At 39.9% G+C, this 19,971-nt stretch overlaps 1 protein-coding gene across 1 annotated transcript in view; it reads left to right on the top strand.

The window, feature by feature from the left end:
• LOC126249645 (DNA fragmentation factor subunit beta) overlaps nucleotides 1–19,971 on the top strand; it is a 143,864-nt gene that overhangs the window by 105,751 nt on the left and 18,142 nt on the right. Inside the window, exon 3 of the mRNA XM_049951324.1 lies at nucleotides 10,368–10,491. Coding sequence (XP_049807281.1) covers nucleotides 10,368–10,491 — 124 coding nt within the window. The remainder of the gene's footprint in view (nucleotides 1–10,367; nucleotides 10,492–19,971) is intronic.

Genomic DNA, 19,971 nt, shown 5'->3' on the forward strand with positions numbered 1-19,971 from the left:
TCCATAGTTTTTGCATCGATTCTTTCACAAAGGAGAGACGGTGAAGCCATCATGGGGAAGAAGTGCCTCCTGGTGGAGGGAGCATGTCCTGGCATGAGACAGTAGATCAAGGAACAGGTGCTTACAGCAGGGAGCACTGGAAGCAGTGTCAAAGGCTGGTGGAACAGAGCCAGCCACGAAGAGAAAGACCCAGCCAGTGGAAAACAGTAAGGGGCAGACCTGGGAAATAAGAGACATGCAGGGTCGTCATCTAAAGAGGAATGTCCATGCTGCCGAAGCCGATGTGACCTGATGAGGCCAGGCTTGTGGTAAAACTTCCACAACCAGCAAACCAGAGTGTTAGGGAAATGCAACTGAAGATTTGTGAGGCTTTGCAGAGCAAAGTCCCAGAGTAGACATGCGGCACACATTGAGAAGGTGCCTGTGAGTGGTGAAACATGTGACACATTCTTCGTTGGGATGAAGCACAAGAGAAGAAGCACGACTCCAAGGATGTAGGCTGAACATCAGCAACAGGCAGAAAGAATGGCTGAACTGGGGCTGTGTGTCCAGAGGGGCAAGATGCGGTCAGCAAAAATGGTGGAGGACAGAGTGATGTCACCCTCCGAACAAGAAGGTAAGGTCACAAAGAGGACAGGAGTTGAAGACACAAGAAGCATGAGGGCAGGGCTGATAGAGGAGAGTGTCAAGTAGTTCAGCAGCATGTTGACCGGGGGCGAGAAGGGCACCAGTGGTAGTGGCGCCTGAAGAGGCGATGAAGGTGCTGGTGATGCTGGAGCCAGTAGAGGTACTGTGGCTGTCAGTGATAGTACCAGTGATGCTGGAACCAGAAGAGGAGCCTGTGCCCATGGTGAGAGCACAGGCAGTGTGGGAGTAGGTGGCACAGGAGTGGGTGGTGCTGCAGTGGGAGGTATCTCAGCCTGTGGGGCCAGCAATGAAGGGGATGGCGGTGCAGGGGGCACGGGGGCAGGGTCAGAGGTGATGGAACTGGAGGCGAGTGTGCTGTAGGCAGTTGGGTCGGGAGAAAATGTCAGGAACAGCGGAAAGTTAGAAGAGGCGGCCCAGTTCGGTGAGGAAGGCTGGACAGGAATCCAATGCATTGTCGAACTCTGAAGGGAATGGGGGGGGGGGGGGGACGGAGTGTAACTGAGTCCTGGTCTTGGGGAGTGTTAGGACAGGCAAGGTGCTGTTGAAGTTAGTCGGTGGTGCACAGAAGCGAATGCTGTCCTGGGTGAGACGGTGCAGCTGCTGGTCCCATAAGTGGATAAGCTGCGGGAACAATAATTCTGATGTGGAAGTAACCAAAGAAAATGGGCAAGCAATACCACTAACAAAACACAAAAGATGATCCAATATTGTCAAGAAGCAAGAGAAGTTGGAGCATGCAGTGAAACAGCACAAGCAAAAACACAGAGACAAAGAAATGAAGCTGCGCTAGCACTACACAGAAATAAGGCAAAACAAGTAAGAATAATACATAGAATCACAGAATGTGAGAGAGCAAAAAATGTGAACACACAAAAGGCAAGGATACCAAGTAAACAGCCAACTACTACTGGTGGATGCCAGAATGTGTGACAGAACCACAAAACACCGTGTGGAGGGTACATGAACACCGAGGGGAAAACTACCTGGTTGAGCACAAGATACTGGGGATGAAGGCCTGGAAGCAAAACAGTCCTCATACAGACAAGAGTGCTACTGAAAAAGAAACGTTTACCTCTTCACCATTTTTGGATCCCATTGTGGGTGGTGCATGCTACAAGAAGAGAAATGTGCCCAGGCAACCAAGAACAATAGAACTTTGTTTTTGACAAAGAGAATACATTGTAATGTTAGGTTCTGAATAGCAACTAAAAAATGCAATTGAAATATTGTCATAATCTGATGAGAAACAGGACTACTTGAGAACAGTTCTTGAAAGTACAGTAAGTGCAGTAGAGTACACAGTCTGATATAGTAAGGAAACACTGCCATAAACAAAGTTCATATCTGCTACATTATTGATGTCTAGGCTCTGACTGGCATGTGCTGTGCTCTGATGCATGGCACTTCGTGAATGTTGATGTTGAACTCCCAAATGGGGACTGGAATTTGCACACACTCGGACTGAGTGGTGAGCTTCTTGGTGGTGTATTATAAAGCTGTCCAGTGAAAGAATACTGAGAAGTCACACTTGTATCATATGCCTGCTAGAGGTGATCTAGTACTAGTAACTGTGGCACCCTCAGATACCAGAGTAGCTGTCACAGGCAGGATGAGTTGCAGTTCAGTTGTGGGTGCTTTGTCAGGGGGCTACCTGCAGCTATCTTCTGTGTGGTTGGTGGTCTACATCTACATCTACATCCATACTCCACAAGCCACCTGACAGTGTGTGGCGGAGGGCACCTGAGTACCTCTATCAGTTCTCCCTTCTATTCCAGTCTTGTATTGTTCGTGGAAAGAAGGATTGTCGGTGTGCTTCTGTGTGGGTTCTAATCTCTCTGATTTTATCCTCATGGTCTCTTCGCGAGATATATGTAGGATGGAGCAATATACTGCTTGACTCTTCGGTGAAGGTATGTTCTCGAAACTTTAACAAAAGCCCGTACCGAGCTACTGAGCGTCTCTCCTGCAGAGTCTTCCACTGGAGTTTATCTATCATCTCTGTAACACTTTCGCGATTACTAAGTGATCCTGTAACGAAGCACGCTGCTCTCCGTTGGATCTTCTCTATCTCTTCTATCAACCTTATCTGGTACGAATCCCACACTGCTCAGCAGTATTCAAGCAGTGGGCGAACAAGCGTACTGTAACCTACTTCCTTTGTTTTCGGATTGCATTTCCTTAGGATTCTTCCAATGAATCTCAGTCTGGCATCTGCTTTACCAACGATCAACTTTATACGATCATTCCATTTTAAATCACTCCTAATGCGTACTCCCAGATAATTTATGGAATTAACTGCTTCCAGTTGCTGACCTGCTATTTTTTAGCTAAATGATAAGGGATCTATCTTTCTATGTATTCGCAGCACATTACACTTGTCTACATTGAGATTCAATTGCCATTCCCTGCACCATGCGTCAACTCGCTGCAGATCCTTCTGCATTTCAGTACAATTTTCCATTGTTACAACCTCTCGATACACCACAGCATCATCTGCAAAAAGCCTCAGTGAACTTCCGATGTCATCCACAAGGTCATTTATGTATATTGTGAATAGCAATGGTCCTATGACACTCCCCTGCGGCACACCTGAAATCACTCTTACTTTGGAAGACTTCTCTCCATTGAGAATGACATGCTGTGTTCTGTTATCTAAGAACTCTTCAATCCAATCACACAATTGGTCTGATAGTCCATATGCTCTTACTTTGTTCATTAAACGACTGTGGGGAACTGTATCGAATGCCTTGCGGAAGTCAAGAAACACGGCATCTACCTATGAACCCGTGTCTATGGCCCTCTGAGTCTCGTGGACGAATAGCGCGAGCTGGGTTTTACACGTCCGTCTTTTTCGAAACCCATGCTGATTCCTACAGAGTAGATTTCTAGTCTCCAGAAAAGTCATTATACTCTAACATAATACGTGTTCCAAAATTCTACAACTGATCGACGTTAGAGATATAGGTCTATAGTTCTGCACATCTGTTCGATGTACCTTCTTGAAAACGGGGATGACCTGTGCCCTTTTCCAATCCTTTGGAACGCTACGCTCTTCTAGAGACCTACGGTACACCGCTGCAAGAAGGGGGGCAAGTTCCTTCGCATACTCTGTGTAAAATCGAACTGGTATCCCATCACGTCCAGCGGCCTTTGCTCTTTTGATCGATTTTAATTGTTTCTCTATCCCTCTGTCGTCTATTTCAATATCTACCATTTTGTCATCCGTACGACAATCAAGAGAAGGAACTACAGTGCAGTCTTCCTCTGTGAAACAGCTTTGGAAAAAGACATTTAGTATTTCGGCCTTTAGTCTGTCATCCTCTGTTTCAGTACCATTTTGGTTACAGAGTGTCTGGACATTTTGTTTTGATCCACCTACCGCTTTGACATAAGACCACAATTTCTTAGGATTTTCTGCCATGTCAGTACATAGAACTTTACTTTCGAATTCATTGAATGCCTCTCGCATAGCCCTCCTCACACTACATTTCGCTTCGCATAATTTTTGTTTGTCTGCAAGGCTTTGGCTGTGTTTGTTTGCTGTGAAGTTCCCTTTGCTTCCGCAGCAGTTTTCTAACTCGGTTGTTGTATCATGGTGGCTCTTTTCCATCTCTTACGATCTTGCTTGGCACATACTCATCTAACGCCTATTGTACGATGGTTTTGAACTTTGTCCACTGATCCTCAACACTACCTGTACTTGAGACAAAACTTTTGTGTTGAGCCATCAGGTACTCTGTAATCTGCTTTTTGTCACTTTTGCTAAACAGAAAAATCTTCCTACCTTTTTTAATATTTCTATTTACGGCTGAAATCATCAATGCCGTAACCGCTTTATGATCGCTGATTCCCTGTTCTGCGTTAACTGTTTCAAATATTTCGGCTCTGTTTGTCACCAGAAGGTCTAATATGTTATCACCACGAGTCGGTTCTCCGTTTAACTGCTCAAGATAGTTTTCAGATAAAGCACTTAAAATATTCCAGTGGATTCTTTGTCCATGCCACCCGTTATGAACGTTTGAGTCTCCCAGTCTATATCCGGCAAATTAAAATTTCCACCGAGAACTATAACATGGTGGGGAAATCTACTCGAAATATTTTCCAAATTATCCATCAGGTGCTCAGCCACAACAGCTGCTGAGGCAGGGGGCCTATAGAGACATCCAATTACCATGTCAGATCGTAAAGTGCCAGCTACATATACCACATCCCTCTTTCCTATGGAGGACATGGTGAAGTAATCTCACTCTGTAGTCAGAAGCTGTGTCCTAGGTAATGGCCAAGGATGCAGAACTGTCCATTGATTGATTTATGTACTTTATTCTTTGTGTAATCTTTTATGAAGTATCGCATAAACATCCGTAATGCTGTAACTGCTTTCGACCAGCTAGTCGGTGGTCATCATCAGCCAGTCAATAGATTAAAAAGTGAGACAGTCATTATAGAATCTATAAAATCTGATTTACATAAGGATAAAAAAGAAGAAAATCATACCAAAGGCACATGCTGCAATGGTTTCTGTTGCACTGTAAACTACACGGTTTTGTAGTTAGATTGAAATCCCCTCTTTGTCTATTGATGCGTGTTTACATTCGTGAAAGAAAATCTACTTCAGCACAAATTTTATAGTTGCATTCGTTAGAGAAATGTGATATGATTTTTCTAACTGGTTTTAAGGAAGTTTACAAAATTTAAAGGTGGTTCATAGACATATGATGATGATGTCGATTGACTATACAAGGAAAGCACTGGCTAGGAGTACTTGTGATGTATACTACACCAGTGTAGAAAAGGAGGAAAAATAATTAATTAGTTGCATTTGTGTTCCTTAGTAAAAATCAGTATGAGGTGCTTGAAGGCGTGTAGGTGGTGTTATGTTTGTCATGATGTGTAGCTGTTAAAGCACTGTTATCCTGTAGCGTGGACTGGAGATGATGACACGCAGCAGTTGGATACTTCAGTTGGGCACCAGGCACTAGTGGGATGCCAGGAAGGCAGTGCAGTGTGTGTTAGGTGAGCAGTCCATCATAGATGTTGAAATACATATTAGTGGAGATTTTTGTCTGTCCATTCCATGTTTTATGAGGTTCCTTTCTTCTTGGAAAATCCAATCTATATATTTCATGGTGGTAAACATTCTTGGTTGGTAACTTATCTTTCTTTTGTAAAGTTCAAAAAGTTCATTCTTTTGAATAATTTAGTTATGTACAAAATAGACTATTTTTGAATCTTGTTCAGTATTGTGGGCAACCAGTCACATAATGCTGAGTTCCTTCATTATTTGTGACTGCTCTAAGGAAAGGCAAAGAACCCTATGGATACTTGAATAGAAATAAGCACGTTTATGCCACAGAGGATGAAAAGATTAGGCATTTATAATAATGTTGGTACATATTGGTTTCCTGAATATTTGAAAGGTTTACTTGCCATTTTTCTTGCGTGTAGTGAAATCACAAACATTTTTTTGTCCTTGTTCTGATGTCCAAGTTATGACATAGTCTTAATTTTTGAAATAAACTAAACATTTTCTTAGTTAGATCTTCAATCTGTGACTTTGAAATAATTATAGAATTGTATACTTTTCTTTTGTAACTACTATCTATCAGGTCAGACTTTTGTCTGGAGAAGGCTTTTTCTAGGTTTTTAATGAAAAATCTTGGTAAAGTTCCCCACAAGGTAATTTTCCATGACGAGCCCTTCTTTTGTCTGTATTAATTGCTAGTGAACCCAGCAATGCTTTGCAATAGCTAAATATGTATGGGAATTATATATATGTTCTGATCTCCCCTCCTCACTCTGTCCACCTTCTCTTCTCCACATCTATCTCCGCCGCCTCCTCCCCCCTCTCTTCTGTGTCCATCTCCTCCTTCCTCCTCTGTATGTCCATTTCCCTCCCCCTTTTTGTCCATTTTCTCTTCCTCCCTCTTCCTGACCTTGAGCATTGTTTTCATTTTATAGCCAGTGAAACCTTGATTGAGGACAGGCATCTCTTAAAATAAATGGGTAAATCAGTTGGGATCATTTGTATATGGGGTATGAGAAATATCTCCTGCTGTTGGATCTGTGAGGTTAGTAGCTTCAATGACGGTATTTAGCATAGTTTTAATCTATGAACGGGTAGGATTAAAAGGTTTTGGACAATTCAGGTTTTGTAGAAGTATTCTAATCATAAGCCAGTAAGGCATAAATACATCTTTCCTGTTTTCTGTTAAAGCTGAGTGTGAGGAAGGAGAAAAATAGCACATAGTTTTGTATACAATTTTTATTTGAAGTTGCATATAAGGAAAAAGAATATATATGGGAGAAACAGTTTGTCTAATGGTTGAAGTGCTCTCCTATCAAAATTAAAACTGACAGTAAGAAAGAAAATGTAGTTGCACAGTTTCACATCACAGCATTTTCTTTCTTATAGTCAGTTTTAAAAGAATACCTGTACTTTGGTGGTAAGAAAACACAGCTTTTGTCTGTCTGGAAATTTACTAGAATATTGTTTAAAAATTTCAAGTAAATCAGTCAATAAATTTGTGAGGTGGTCGCTAGCAACATTTCCCCCTTTTGTAGTATAATGGTGATTCTTGTTAATGCTTGAAAACCCCCAAAGTGATGTGAATGATGCTGAGACAAGTAATTTAATGTAAGGCACATGGGGCTGCAAACGTTGAGAAATATCTGGAAAGTGGATGACAAATGTTGAACATGTGACATTACTGGATGACATACCTTGCCTCATGTTCAGTAATTCAGCTTATTGGTCTATCACACCTGATCATCCCAACCCAAGTCAAGTATTTACATCAGTGTGGCTGTGGGCCTGTGTGCATGGCTATAGCTTGAGAGGATCGGAGTTCAAATCTTCCATGTGGCAGGAAGTATTTTGTTAAAATTTGGGTTAGACTGTTATGTGTTTGCATGAGGTAATATTTATTATTTCCTTTACCAGTCTCACTGAGCCCGGTGGTTTATTGTAAAGTACAGTGCAACAAAAAGTTACCATATTTGCACCACAAGTAAATGAGTATAAGCTTTCTAATTGCATTGCTACCAGTAAATGACCTAAGTTTTGTTTACTGAATAAATTCTGTAAAAAAAAAGACAAAAGGAAAGAAACACAAACTAGGAACAGATTTTGCTTGGTTACAGCAAGGACAATAATTTTGTGACTTTTATGTTTACAACATATCACAATTATAAAGATGTTTGAAAAAAAGGGTAGCCTAGCAGTGCAATGTGCAGCTCTGCCCTCTCAACAAGCCCAACTGCTGCACATGCATCATCTGGTGGTATCACATGTTCAACATGTGTCATCCACTTTTCAAGTATTTCCTGACATTTGCAGCCCCATGTGTCCTGTATTAAAGTAATTGTCTCTGTGTCATTTATGTCACTTCATGTAAAAATTTGAAGAAAGTGAGTCAAGAATTTTTGGGGATCTTTTCTAACAACTTTGCCCATTTATGTAGTACATATATGTTTATATATTGTGTATATTAGAAAAAAAGTAGCCTATGTACGTAGCTGGCCACTTCCCTGTCTGCATCTCTAGACATTGCAGTCTGCTGTATTTGTGAGAGGCTGGATGGATTGTCCCCCAATATGTAGTGGTTAACCAGTTATGTTGAACCTACTATCATCCATTTGGATTCATGTGATGCTTGAGAAACTGTGGACTCATACTTTCTGCCTCCCTGCATAATTTACTCGTAGACAAGGGATGTTTGGTCTTGTCCATGTTGCAACTTTAATGTCATGATTCACCATATTTAATGTGATGATATGACTTCTAGGCTACAAAACCACTTGTTAAATAAATTGTTTACAAGAGCAGCCAAGTGGTTATTATTCAAGATATTATTAAATTTTATAATCATGTTTCTTTGAAGAAATGAAATGTGTATGCAAGTATACACTCCTGGAAATGGAAAAAAGAACACATTGACACCAGTGTGTCAGACCCACCATACTTGCTCCGGACACTGTGAGAGGGCTGTACAAGCAATGATCACATGCACGGCACAGCGGACACACCAGGAACCGCGGTGTTGGCCGTCGAATGGCGCTAGCTGCGCAGCATTTGTGCACCGCCGCCGTCAGTGTCAGCCAGTTTGCCGTGGCATACGGAGCTCCATCGCAGTCTTTAACACTGGTAGCATGCCGCGACAGCGTGGACGTGAACCGTATGTGCAGTTGACGGACTTTGAGCGAGGGCGTATAGTGGGCATGCGGGAGGCCGGGTGGACGTACCGCCGAATTGCTCAACACGTGGGGCGTGAGGTCTCCACAGTACATCGATGTTGTCGCCAGTGGTCGGCGGAAGGTGCACGTGCCCGTCGACCTGGGACCGGACCGCAGCGATGCACGGATGCACGCCAAGACCGTAGGATCCTACGCAGTGCCGTAGGGGACCGCACCGCCACTTCCCAGCAAATTAGGGACACTGTTGCTCCTGGGGTATCGGCGAGGACCATTCGCAACCGTCTCCATGAAGCTGGGCTACGGTCCCGCACACCGTTAGGCCGTGTTCCGCTCACGCCCCAACATCGTGCAGCCCGCCTCCAGTGGTGTCGCGACAGGCGTGAATGGAGGGACAAATGGAGACGTGTCGTCTTCAGCGATGAGAGTCGCTTCTGCCTTGGTGCCAATGATGGTCGTATGCGTGTTTGGCGCCGTGCAGGTGAGCGCCACAATCAGGACAGCATACAACCGAGGCACACAGGGCCAACACCCGGCATCATGGTGTGGGGAGCGATCTCCTACACTGGCCGTACACCACTGGTGATCGTCGAGGGGACACTGAATAGTGCACGGTACATCCAAACCGTCATCGAACCCATCGTTCTACCATTCCTAGACCGGCAAGGGAACTTGCTGTTCCAACAGGACAATGCACGTCCGCATGTATCCCGTGCCACCCAACGTGCTCTAGAAGGTGTAAGTCAACTACCCTGGCCAGCAAGATCTCCGGATCTGTCCCCCATTGAGCATGTTTGGGACTGGATGAAGCGTCGTCTCACGCGGTCTGCACGTCCAGCACGAACGCTGGTCCAACTGAGGCGCCAGGTGGAAATGGCATGGCAAGCCGTTCCACAGGACTACATCCAGCATCTCTACGATCGTCTCCATGGGAGAATAGCAGCCTGCATTGCTGCGAAAGGTGGATATACACTGTACTAGTGCCGACATTGTGCATGCTCTGTTGCCTGTGTCTATGTGCCTGTGGTTCTGTCAGTGTGATCATGTGATGTATCTGACCCCAGGAATGTGTCAATAAAGTTTCCCCTTCCTGGGACAATGAATTCACGGTGTTCTTATTTCAATTTCCAGGAGTGTATATATGTAAATGAACATTTTCTTTGCTGTTTTAATGATTTTGAATGATCAGCTTGTTATTTTATGTGTAAAAACTGTGTTAAGAATGTAATTTCATTTTTCAAAAAGTGAGTAGTGCATTTTATTTGCTGAAAAAAGTAAATTACAATTGTACATGTAATAAAAGAAGTTACCTGATGGCTGTGGTTGCAATATAGTTATGATAAATTATGTCTCAGAATGTTTTATATATTTTACCCTCATGGTTCTGTTACATACCATGTATATTAATGAGTTTTCATTTTGAAGTTAGTTTTCATTTGACACCTAACTTTTTGCTCACATAGTCAATCCCAAATTCATGTATAGTGTGTCAAAAGTTTGGGTAGTTGTAAATGCAAAACTCTTTCCAGATTGATGAGGATGTGACAGTCCAGCTAGAAGATGGTACAATTGTTGATGATGAAGACTTCTTTCAGACCGTTAAGGAGCAGTCACTTCTTATTTTACTTAAAGACGGAGAAGACGCCATCACAGGTATAAATGAGATCTACATTTATTGTATGTATCATGAATTATGTAAACCAGTTTGTGATTTGGTTCAAATCTGGAAAATAGCTAGGACACACTACTTTACTAAGGAATAAAATTTTATAACTTTTGAGAAATTTATATGAGAAACACATTTTCCTTTTCTGTGTAAGTAACGTGTCTATGGAGAGTCATCTACCTATATTATATACTATTAATTGAAGCCAATTCTTTTTGTAAATATCTAATACTTTTGCATAATGAATTCAGCTTGTTCTTCAGGAAGATTATTTTTCTCCTGAAAGAATTCGGTGTGTGATCAGCATTTTGTGGAGAAGAGCTTGTAGAGATAATTAATTACGTGTTGTTTCTTTTTTTGTGGAGGTGCTCTCTGCATGCTGTTGTGCAGAGATGTATGTGTTTTGTATGCACAAACATTATTCTGAGGTTTTCTTTATGTTATTATTGACCACATATTTTACTATTTGTGTTATATTTAGTTTTGTAAATATATTATTGAAGCTACAGTTGAATGAAAAACGTAGCTCCATTCACTGCTCATTCTGATGATGCTAGTCATGTGGTTGAGAATGTCAATTCAGTAGAGAACTTAATTCAGCAGAAAAATAGTTGCTTGAAGTTGATGATCTGTCTCTATGGCATGTAAGTGGTGATAAAATATTTTTAGACACCTCCTTATTTTGAAGGTTATATATTTCACTGTCTCAGGTTGCCAAAAAGCAACTGGGACTTTACTTGAAAGTGTCTACTTCACCAAGAAGAATTGCCCACTTAGCATGGTCATGATAATTAGTCAAGATGCGATGGCACAGAGGGGTCTCAGAAACCTAAGACATGGCAAACGGATAGTTAATTGAAATAGAAGGTTCCAGAATTCAACATACAGCAGCATACTTCTTCAACCACATCAGGTCAGTCATGAAGTATCTTGAATGATACAGAATAAATTATTATGCAATATGGCACAAAAATTCTGCTGGAGAAGGAAAAAAGCAAGCTAAGATTTTCATAAAGTTACACTGAAGACATTCAGGTCTTTGAACACAACTGTTGGAGCTGTACCTCTGTTATTCTAAAGCACTTGCCAGGTGTAAAATTCTTTTAGTAATGTTTAGTTTTGTGTTTTCCTGTTGCTTATTATTGTATGACATCCTTGTTTTTATGTGGGGCAGTTTACTTGTTTGCATGACTTTTGTAAAGGCTTACTAAATCCCCGTAAGTTTAGCAAAAGGCATTTAACCCCCGATTCCTGAATCCGACATACATCACTAAAATAAATTTTTTTTCTACTGTGAGTGGTAGCATTGAGATAGTCAAGAATAGAAAACCCTATTGCATTACTACAGATAGATTAGAATTCCCATAGCTTTATTTCTAGTTATTATCTCGCCCCCCCCCCCCCCTCCCTTTTTCCCTGTCTCATTCTTTCACTCTTCCTTCCTTCCTTCATCTGTACCTCTGTCTTACTTCATCCTATGTCTTTTCCTTGTCTCTTTATCTTCTGCTGATTTTGCTATATGCATTGCTCCTCTGTCAGATTCATTGACAGCTTTCGCACACAATCTTGGTGTTCTTTGGATGATTGTACGCACTGCTCTCAACATAGCCTATGTTACATCACTCTGAGCTAGGTGTCTTTTAAGACACTCAGCTAATATTTAGATAAAACAAGATCCAATCACGTTTCTGGCAATCATCATGTAGATTTTCCATAACTTCTCGAAGTTATCTCACTTAAATATAAGAACTGTTCCTTAAATAAGTCTATTAGCTATTTTCTTCCATGTTCTCCTGTTTTGACCTAATGCTCTGTCTCTAAATGGCATTAACTTAAATAGGACATAAAACTTTAACTAGCTGGCCTCTACAGAGTAATGCAGTTTCGTAGTAAAATGTTTTAAAATAAAAGTTGAAAATCATTTTTAAATCTGGTCAGGCAAATACAGAATTGGTTCTTTATGTAAACACTTGATTATTTTCATCCAAAATTACTCATCAGGACTGGGGGCGTGCTTCATCTGTTATTGATCTCTTTGTTGAGAGGAAGCAAAATAATAAGAAAACAAGAAGAACCATCTGCACACATTTTTGTGCTGTTAGATGTTGAACCCTTTTTTTTTTTTTGTAATTCACCTATTTGCACTTCTCATGTATTTCTTACAGTAATCATAATCTCCCTCAAGGGACCAAGTTTTCAATTATGCATCTAGTCTGTGGCATATCTTATACTTTTTAGTCTGTCTTCACTCTTTAAGTTATTACATTAACAATTCTCCTGTCATCTCCCCTTGTCAATTGATTGTCACACATTTAACATGACCATTAGCATGGGTTTTCAATTTTTTCCTGCTGTTGATGTGTATTCATCTCTGCATTATGTATGCAGTGTTTGAGTGAAAATGAAGTTCATTTTCATCTGTGTTGTTTCATGGTAATCTGTTGTATGTAAAAGCAAAACTAACCTACAACACTAGTCCTGTTCATCATGTTTACTGTAAGTGCAATGGTTTTTTAATACCAGTAGTTAGATAGGTATCAGATAGATTATATAATGGTAAGACAGAGATTTAGGAACCAGGTTTTAAATTGTAAGACATTTCCAGGGGCAGATGTGGACTCTGACCACAATCTATTGGTTATGAACTGTAGATTAAAACTGAAGAAACTGCAAAAAGGTGGGAATATAAGAAGATGGGACCTAGATAAACTGAAAGAACCAGAGGTTGTACAGAGTTTCAGGGAGAGCATAAGGGAACAATTGACAGGAATTGGGAAAAGAAATACAGTAGAAGAAGAATGAGTAGGTTTGAGGGATGAAATAGTGAAGGCAGCAGAGTATCAAATAGGTAAAAAGATGAGGGCTAGTAGAAATCCTTGGGTAACAGAAGAAATATTGAATTTAATTGATGAAAGGAGAAAATATAAAAATGCAGTAAATGAAGCAGGCAAAAAGGAATACAAACGTCTCAAAAATGAGATTGACAGGAAGTGCAAAATGGCTAAGCAGGGATGGCTAGAGGACAAATGTAAGGATGTAGAGGCTTGTCTCACTAGGGGTAAGATAGATACTGCCTACAGGAAAATTAAAGAGACCTTTGGAGAGAAGAGAACCACTTGTATGAATATCAAGAGCTCAGATGGCAACCCAGTTCTAAGCAAAGAAGGGAAGGTGGAAGGAGTATATAGAGGGTTTATACAAGGGTGATGTACTTGAGGACAATATTATGGGAATGGAAGAGGATGTAGATGAAGACGAAATGGGAGATAAGATACTGCGTGAAGAATTTGACAGAGCACTGAAAGACCCGAGTCGAAACAAGGCCCCGGGAGTAGACAACATTCCATTAGAACTACTGACGGCCTTGGGAGAGCCAGTCATGACAAAGCTCTACCATCTGGTGAGCAAGATGTATGAGACAGGCCAAATACCCTCAGACTTCTAGAAGAATATAATAATTCCAATCCCAAAGAAAGCAGGTGTTGACAGATGTGAAAATTACCGAACTATCAGTTTAATAAGTCATGGCTGCAAAATGCTAACGCGAATTCTTTACAGACGAATGGAAAAACTGGTAGAAGCGGACCTCGGGGAAGATCAGTGTGGATTCCGTAGAAATGTTGGAACACGTGAGGCAATACTAACCTTACGACTTATCTTAGAAGAAAGATTAAGGAAAGGCAAACCTACGTTTCTAGCATTTGTAGACTTAGAGAAAGCTTTTGACAATGTTAACTGGAATACTCTCTTTCAAATTATGAAGGTGGCAGGGGTAAAATACAGGGAGCGAAAGGCTATTTACAATTTGTACAGAAACCAGATGGCAGTTATAAGAGTCGAGGGGCAAGAAAGGGAAGCAGTGGTTGGGAAAGGAGTGAGACAGGGTTGTAGCCTGTCCCTGATGTTATTCAATCTGTATATTGATCAAGCAGTAAAGGAAACAAAAGAAAAATTTGGAGTAGGTATTAAAATTCATGGAGAAGAAGTAAAAACTTTGAGGTTCGCCAGTGACATTGTAATTCTGTCAGAGACAGCAAAGGACTTGGAAGAGCAGTTGAACGGAATGGACAGTGTCTTGAAGGGAGGATATGAGATGAACATCAACAAAAGCAAAACGAGGATAATGGAATGTAGTCAAATTAAATCGGGTGATGCTGAGGGAATTAGATTAGGAAATGAGACACTTAAAGTAGTAAAGGAGTTTTGCTATTTAGGGAGTAAAATAACTGATGATGGTCGAAGTAGAGAGGATATAAAATGTAGTCTGGCAATGGCAAGGAAATCGTTTCTGAAGAGAAATTTGTTATCGTTGAGTATAGATTTAAGTGTGAGGAAGTCGTTTCTGAAAGTATTTGTATGGAGTGTAGCGATGTATGGAAGTGAAACATGGATGATAACTAGTTTGGACAGGAAGAGAATAGAAGCTTTCGAAATGTGGTGCTACAGAAGAATGCTGAAGATAAGGTGGGTAGATCACGTAACTAATGAGGAGGTATTGAATAGGATTGGGGAGAGGAGAAGTTTGTGGCACAACTTGACTAGAAGGAGGGATCGGTTGGTAGGACATGTTTTGAGGCATCAAGGGATCACAAATTTAGCATTGGAGGGCAGCGTGGAGGGTAAAAATCGTAGAGGGAGACCAAGAGATGAATACACTAAGCAGATTCAGAAGGATGTAGGTTGCAGTAGGTACTGGGAGATGAAGAAACTTGCACAGGATAGAGTAGCATGGAGAGCTGCATCAAACCAGTCTCAGGACTGAAGACCACAACAACAACAACAACAACAGTTAGATACTTAAATTGCCTCTAAGCACTGCTTAGTGTCATTGGTCAGAAAGAGAGTAACTGCATGTACTGTGTGTGTATCTCATTGGGAAGCATTCTTCCAAACTGCTGCAGAAGGGTACTGCAACTGCCTATGTTGCAAATGGTAACATGTTCTAGGATGGTGATGTTGTACTTACATAAATACATTTCCTAGGATTATGTGATCAAGGAGTCAGGATCAAGAGATTTTTATGTTAATAATCACAACTGAACACACTTGATTTTATCTTGATATGTGTTAATTCCAAGATTATTCTTTCATTTGGGTTTATCACTCATTATGTTGTTTTCACAGAGTGGGTACCATTCATCCCTTTCCATTAACATCTGAGCCAGCAGCCCATCTTCAGTCAACACAGAAGTGGCTTGTGTGGATTTGTGTACCTTGGCATTCCTTATATATTTGAAGAAATACTTCAGAGCCATTATCACATTTAAATATTTATTTTGAACGGAACACAGGTTTCAACAGCACTTGTCTGTCATCTTCGGATCTGCGACAAGACATACACACACATTGCATTTGTAAACATATTTTCTGTGTCAAGGTAGAAATGAAATATATAAGTATGCCATATATTTTGACAGTGTTTAAAAATTTAAATAGCTTGGAAATGCAAGCTCTACCAGCAAAGAGATCACAACCAATCAGTATGTCATCCACTAAAGTAGTAACATCAGTGTACAATCAGAACATCCTGACATAACATTTCAACTTGTGTAATATAATTATCCAATGAACAATCTCTAAGACTATATGTTACTTAATGTGTATATGACATCATACAACTTGTAAATTTCATTTTTCTTTATATACACGACTCTTGTGTTTCCTCTTTTATATGTATATTTATTTTTAAAACTTCCAAACTTCACAGCTAAAAACCTCTTTTAAAAATGAGACAGTCCAAATATGACATGAAAATTTCCTTGTTGATAAGTAGTGTCAGAGATTTCCAGACCAATATATAAACGAGAAAACATGAGATTCACGTAAAATCCTATGGTAAGATCATATTATGAAAAAAATTTTTACATACTGTATGATGCCATCTAGGTATTACGTGACAAGTAGTCTTGGAGGTTGTTCATTGTCAGTGAAGTGTTATGGCAGGATGTTGTGATTGTACACTGATGTTACTGCTTTAGTGGTTTGTGATTTTGTGATGCAAGGTAGCATAATAAAAAATGATGATGTCTCACTTAAATAACATATGCAAAAATGGGTGAATTGTCGAGAACAAGAGGCTTTAGAAATAAAACAAAGAAATCATGAGAATAAAAATTTGCCTGCCTTATACTATAGTAGTAATTTTTTTAAATTTATACAGAACTTGCAATGTGCAGTGACAAATACATGTAAAAAATTAAAAAACTTTATTGGATTGCTTTTAGATAAATATGATGTACATAACAGCATAAAATTTTTTAGCAGTGTATTACTTAAATAATGATATTGCTCCTTTATGAAAACTTGTATATTGAAATCTATTACTACTGTACAATCTTTATGGAACATGTGTAATTTTCTTTAACTCTAGATGTGGAGCGTTTTTAATCACTGTACAAATTTCTAATAAACAAATTGTGTAATTATTTAATTTAAATGCAGACAGTAACATCTATTACCATGCTGCCATGTAGTGGACATAAGAGGTAGTTTTTCTGTCACAATCCCCAACTCAGTAGACCTTCAGACAAGCATGTGTGTGGTCGCATGTGATCGGTGAAAGTTGCAGGACAACATGTTTGTAAATACTATTTTCGTTAATGATATGCTGATTGGTTGCGATTTACCACCCGGTAGAGCTTGCCTTTCTGAATTATTTAAATTTTTCAACAGTGTCAAAATATTTGGCATAATTTTGGAAAAGATGAGTTATGTTAACAATATGTAAAACATTATACTTATCTACTGGCATAGAAAATATGTTTACAAATGCAGCGTGTGTGTGTGTGTGTGTGTGTGTGTGTGTTGTATTGGATTGCATTGCATTGTATTGCAGATCCAAAGATGACAGCAAAATGCTGTTGAAACTGGTCATCAATTAAAAAAAAATATTTAAGGTGATCTTGGTTCTGAAGTATGTCTTCAACTGTTGTGATCTGTAGATCACTCCTTGATCAGGTCTGTAATATATTCTGCATCTGTTACTTTCCATATGTTGTAATCTATGTGCTGAGTAGATTCACCTGTGATTTATTATAGAAGTTAAAAAAAAAATGAACTTCCATTTTTCTTCTAAAGATTTAATAACAGTTTTAGAAAGAAACAGAAATCTTTAATTTGTGGAATTAGTCCATCCCCAGAAGACAGTGAAAGAAATTGAAGGAGAGAGCAGGTATTAGAGCTAAGGGTCTAAAAGGAAAACAAGGTCATACCTGGCAAGGGAGACAGAGAGACTGGCATTCATATAGTCACACAGTGTCCTGCAAATGACAAGACCTCCAAAGTCCTGAGAAGTCAGTGAGACACTGATGAGAGGTTAAAGATGGTCACTGATAGTAGAATGTGGGGGAGGGCGGCATGAAAAAGCAGTAATTAAATACAATTCTAACTTCCACAATTCTCCCCTGTTGCAGTGTGATCCGTGCTTCTGTTCCTTTCTTCATGCTCTTTTCTCCTTCTCTATTATTTCCTCATTTACAGTACTGCCCTACTTTTTTCAAATTTCTACTTTCTTATCCTCCTTCCCATCCCATATTTATCTATATTCTGTCCTCTTTTTGTGTTGTTTTCAGCTTCACTAAGGGTGTTTGCCCTTCCTCTGCTAGATTATTCCTGTATGGTATGGCATATTTGCCAGATAGGATTGACGGAGAACATCAAAAAAGTTGAAAGGAGGCAGTTCATTTTGTATCATGATGTAGGGGAGAGAGATCACAGGTATGATACACATATTGATGTGGAAATCATTAAAACAAAGGCGTTTTCCATTGTAGTGAGATCTTTCCATGAAATTTCAGTCACCAACATTCTCCTCAAAATATGAAAATATTTTGTTGACTCTCACCTACATAGGGAGAAACAGTCATTGTAATAAAACAATAGGTCGACAGGAAGATTTAAGTGTCCATTTTTCCTGTGTGCTGTTTGAGAGTGGAATAGAAGAGAACTAGAGTGAAATTGGTTTGATGAACCCTCTGTTCGGCACTTCAGTATGAATTGCAGAGCAGTCATGTAGATGTAGACGTAGGTGTAGAATTTCTCTGGATTTCAGGTGTCAAACTGTTGGACTTCTCTTTGCATGTGAAGTGTCATATAAATGTCTTTTACCTTTTCTGTCAAATCCTCATAATTCTTTTGTTGTAGTTGTCTGTTAAATTAGCACACTCCTACATCTGTCTTTATTATGTTTAGTTGTGCTTGTGGCTCTGTTCTTCGCTTGTACAATTATGACTACTTGTATTGTCCATTGTAAGACAGCAGTATGAGTAAAAAATAGATATGCTAAGAAACTGCCCATTAACTTATGTGGGTCCTCTTCTTAGATTCCTTTTCTGTTTCACTTTCAACATTTCTCTCTTTAACTCCTTCTCTCATTGTGTTTATTATTGTGTCAAACTACATTTCTTATTTCATATTTATTGACAGGAACATCAAGAACATTATCATGTTACTTGACACACACACACACACACACACACACTCACAGAGAGAGAGAGAGAGAGAGAGAGAGAGAGAGAGTCATGAGGTAGTAAGCATTATTTGAGTGTTACGATGGAAATGAAAGGTTTTAGCACTGTTACATGGTGAAAGATTTGTCAGCATCATTCGACACAGTTGAAGTTGTTAGTGAAGGTGAGTTCAAGGGTAGAGAACTCATAAGTGCCAACTGATTCAGTACTGTGAAGCTCTTAACCATCAATTACAACAGTGATCAACCCAAGAACATATTCTTGATGACTGTGGATCTCTTGCTTGAAGTTAGTGCCCCCAACTTACACTTCTAGGGACTATTTACCTCCATAATATTATACAGAGTGTTTCTGTAAGAACATGCAAAAAAGTAACAGGACATAGAGAATGCTCCACTGAACAATTTTAATTAGAGAACCTGGGGTCAGAAAAGCCAGCTTAAGGAGATATGGAAGTAAATTTGCCTATTGCTTTGTCTAGCATTATTGTTTTCTAGCTTATTTACAACTAACATGCATACAAGTTTACACGTACTGTGCTGTTTACTTACATGTACATTCTTTATTTCCTGCAAGGAAAGAAGGACGACGACTCTGATTACTGGGATGTAATGTTGCAGGTTATGTTTACTTTATTTGTCCATATGATGGCTCTGTTATACTGTATTTACATTGTCCCCTTTACTGTTTGTGAGAGTATGTGGATATAACATGATGGTGTACCACGTCACTTCAGTGTGGACGTCCACAGTCATCTCAGTGCTGTTTTTCCTGGATGCTGGATTGGAAGTGGAGGTCCTATTCCATGGCTTGCAAGGTTACCTGACCCACATCCACTTAATTATTTCCTTTGTGTATGTGACCCCCGTGGATATGGAGATGGAATTAGTTGCCAGAATTGTAGCTACCTGTGATGGGATTTGTACACACCAGGGATATTTGTCAGGGTGTGTCAGGATCTTGTTTGCCAATGTCGTGCTTGCACTGAGGTTGATGGCC

This window comes from Schistocerca nitens, chromosome 3 (assembly GCF_023898315.1).
Source record: "Schistocerca nitens isolate TAMUIC-IGC-003100 chromosome 3, iqSchNite1.1, whole genome shotgun sequence".
NCBI classification, from domain to species: Eukaryota; Metazoa; Arthropoda; class Insecta; order Orthoptera; family Acrididae; genus Schistocerca; species Schistocerca nitens.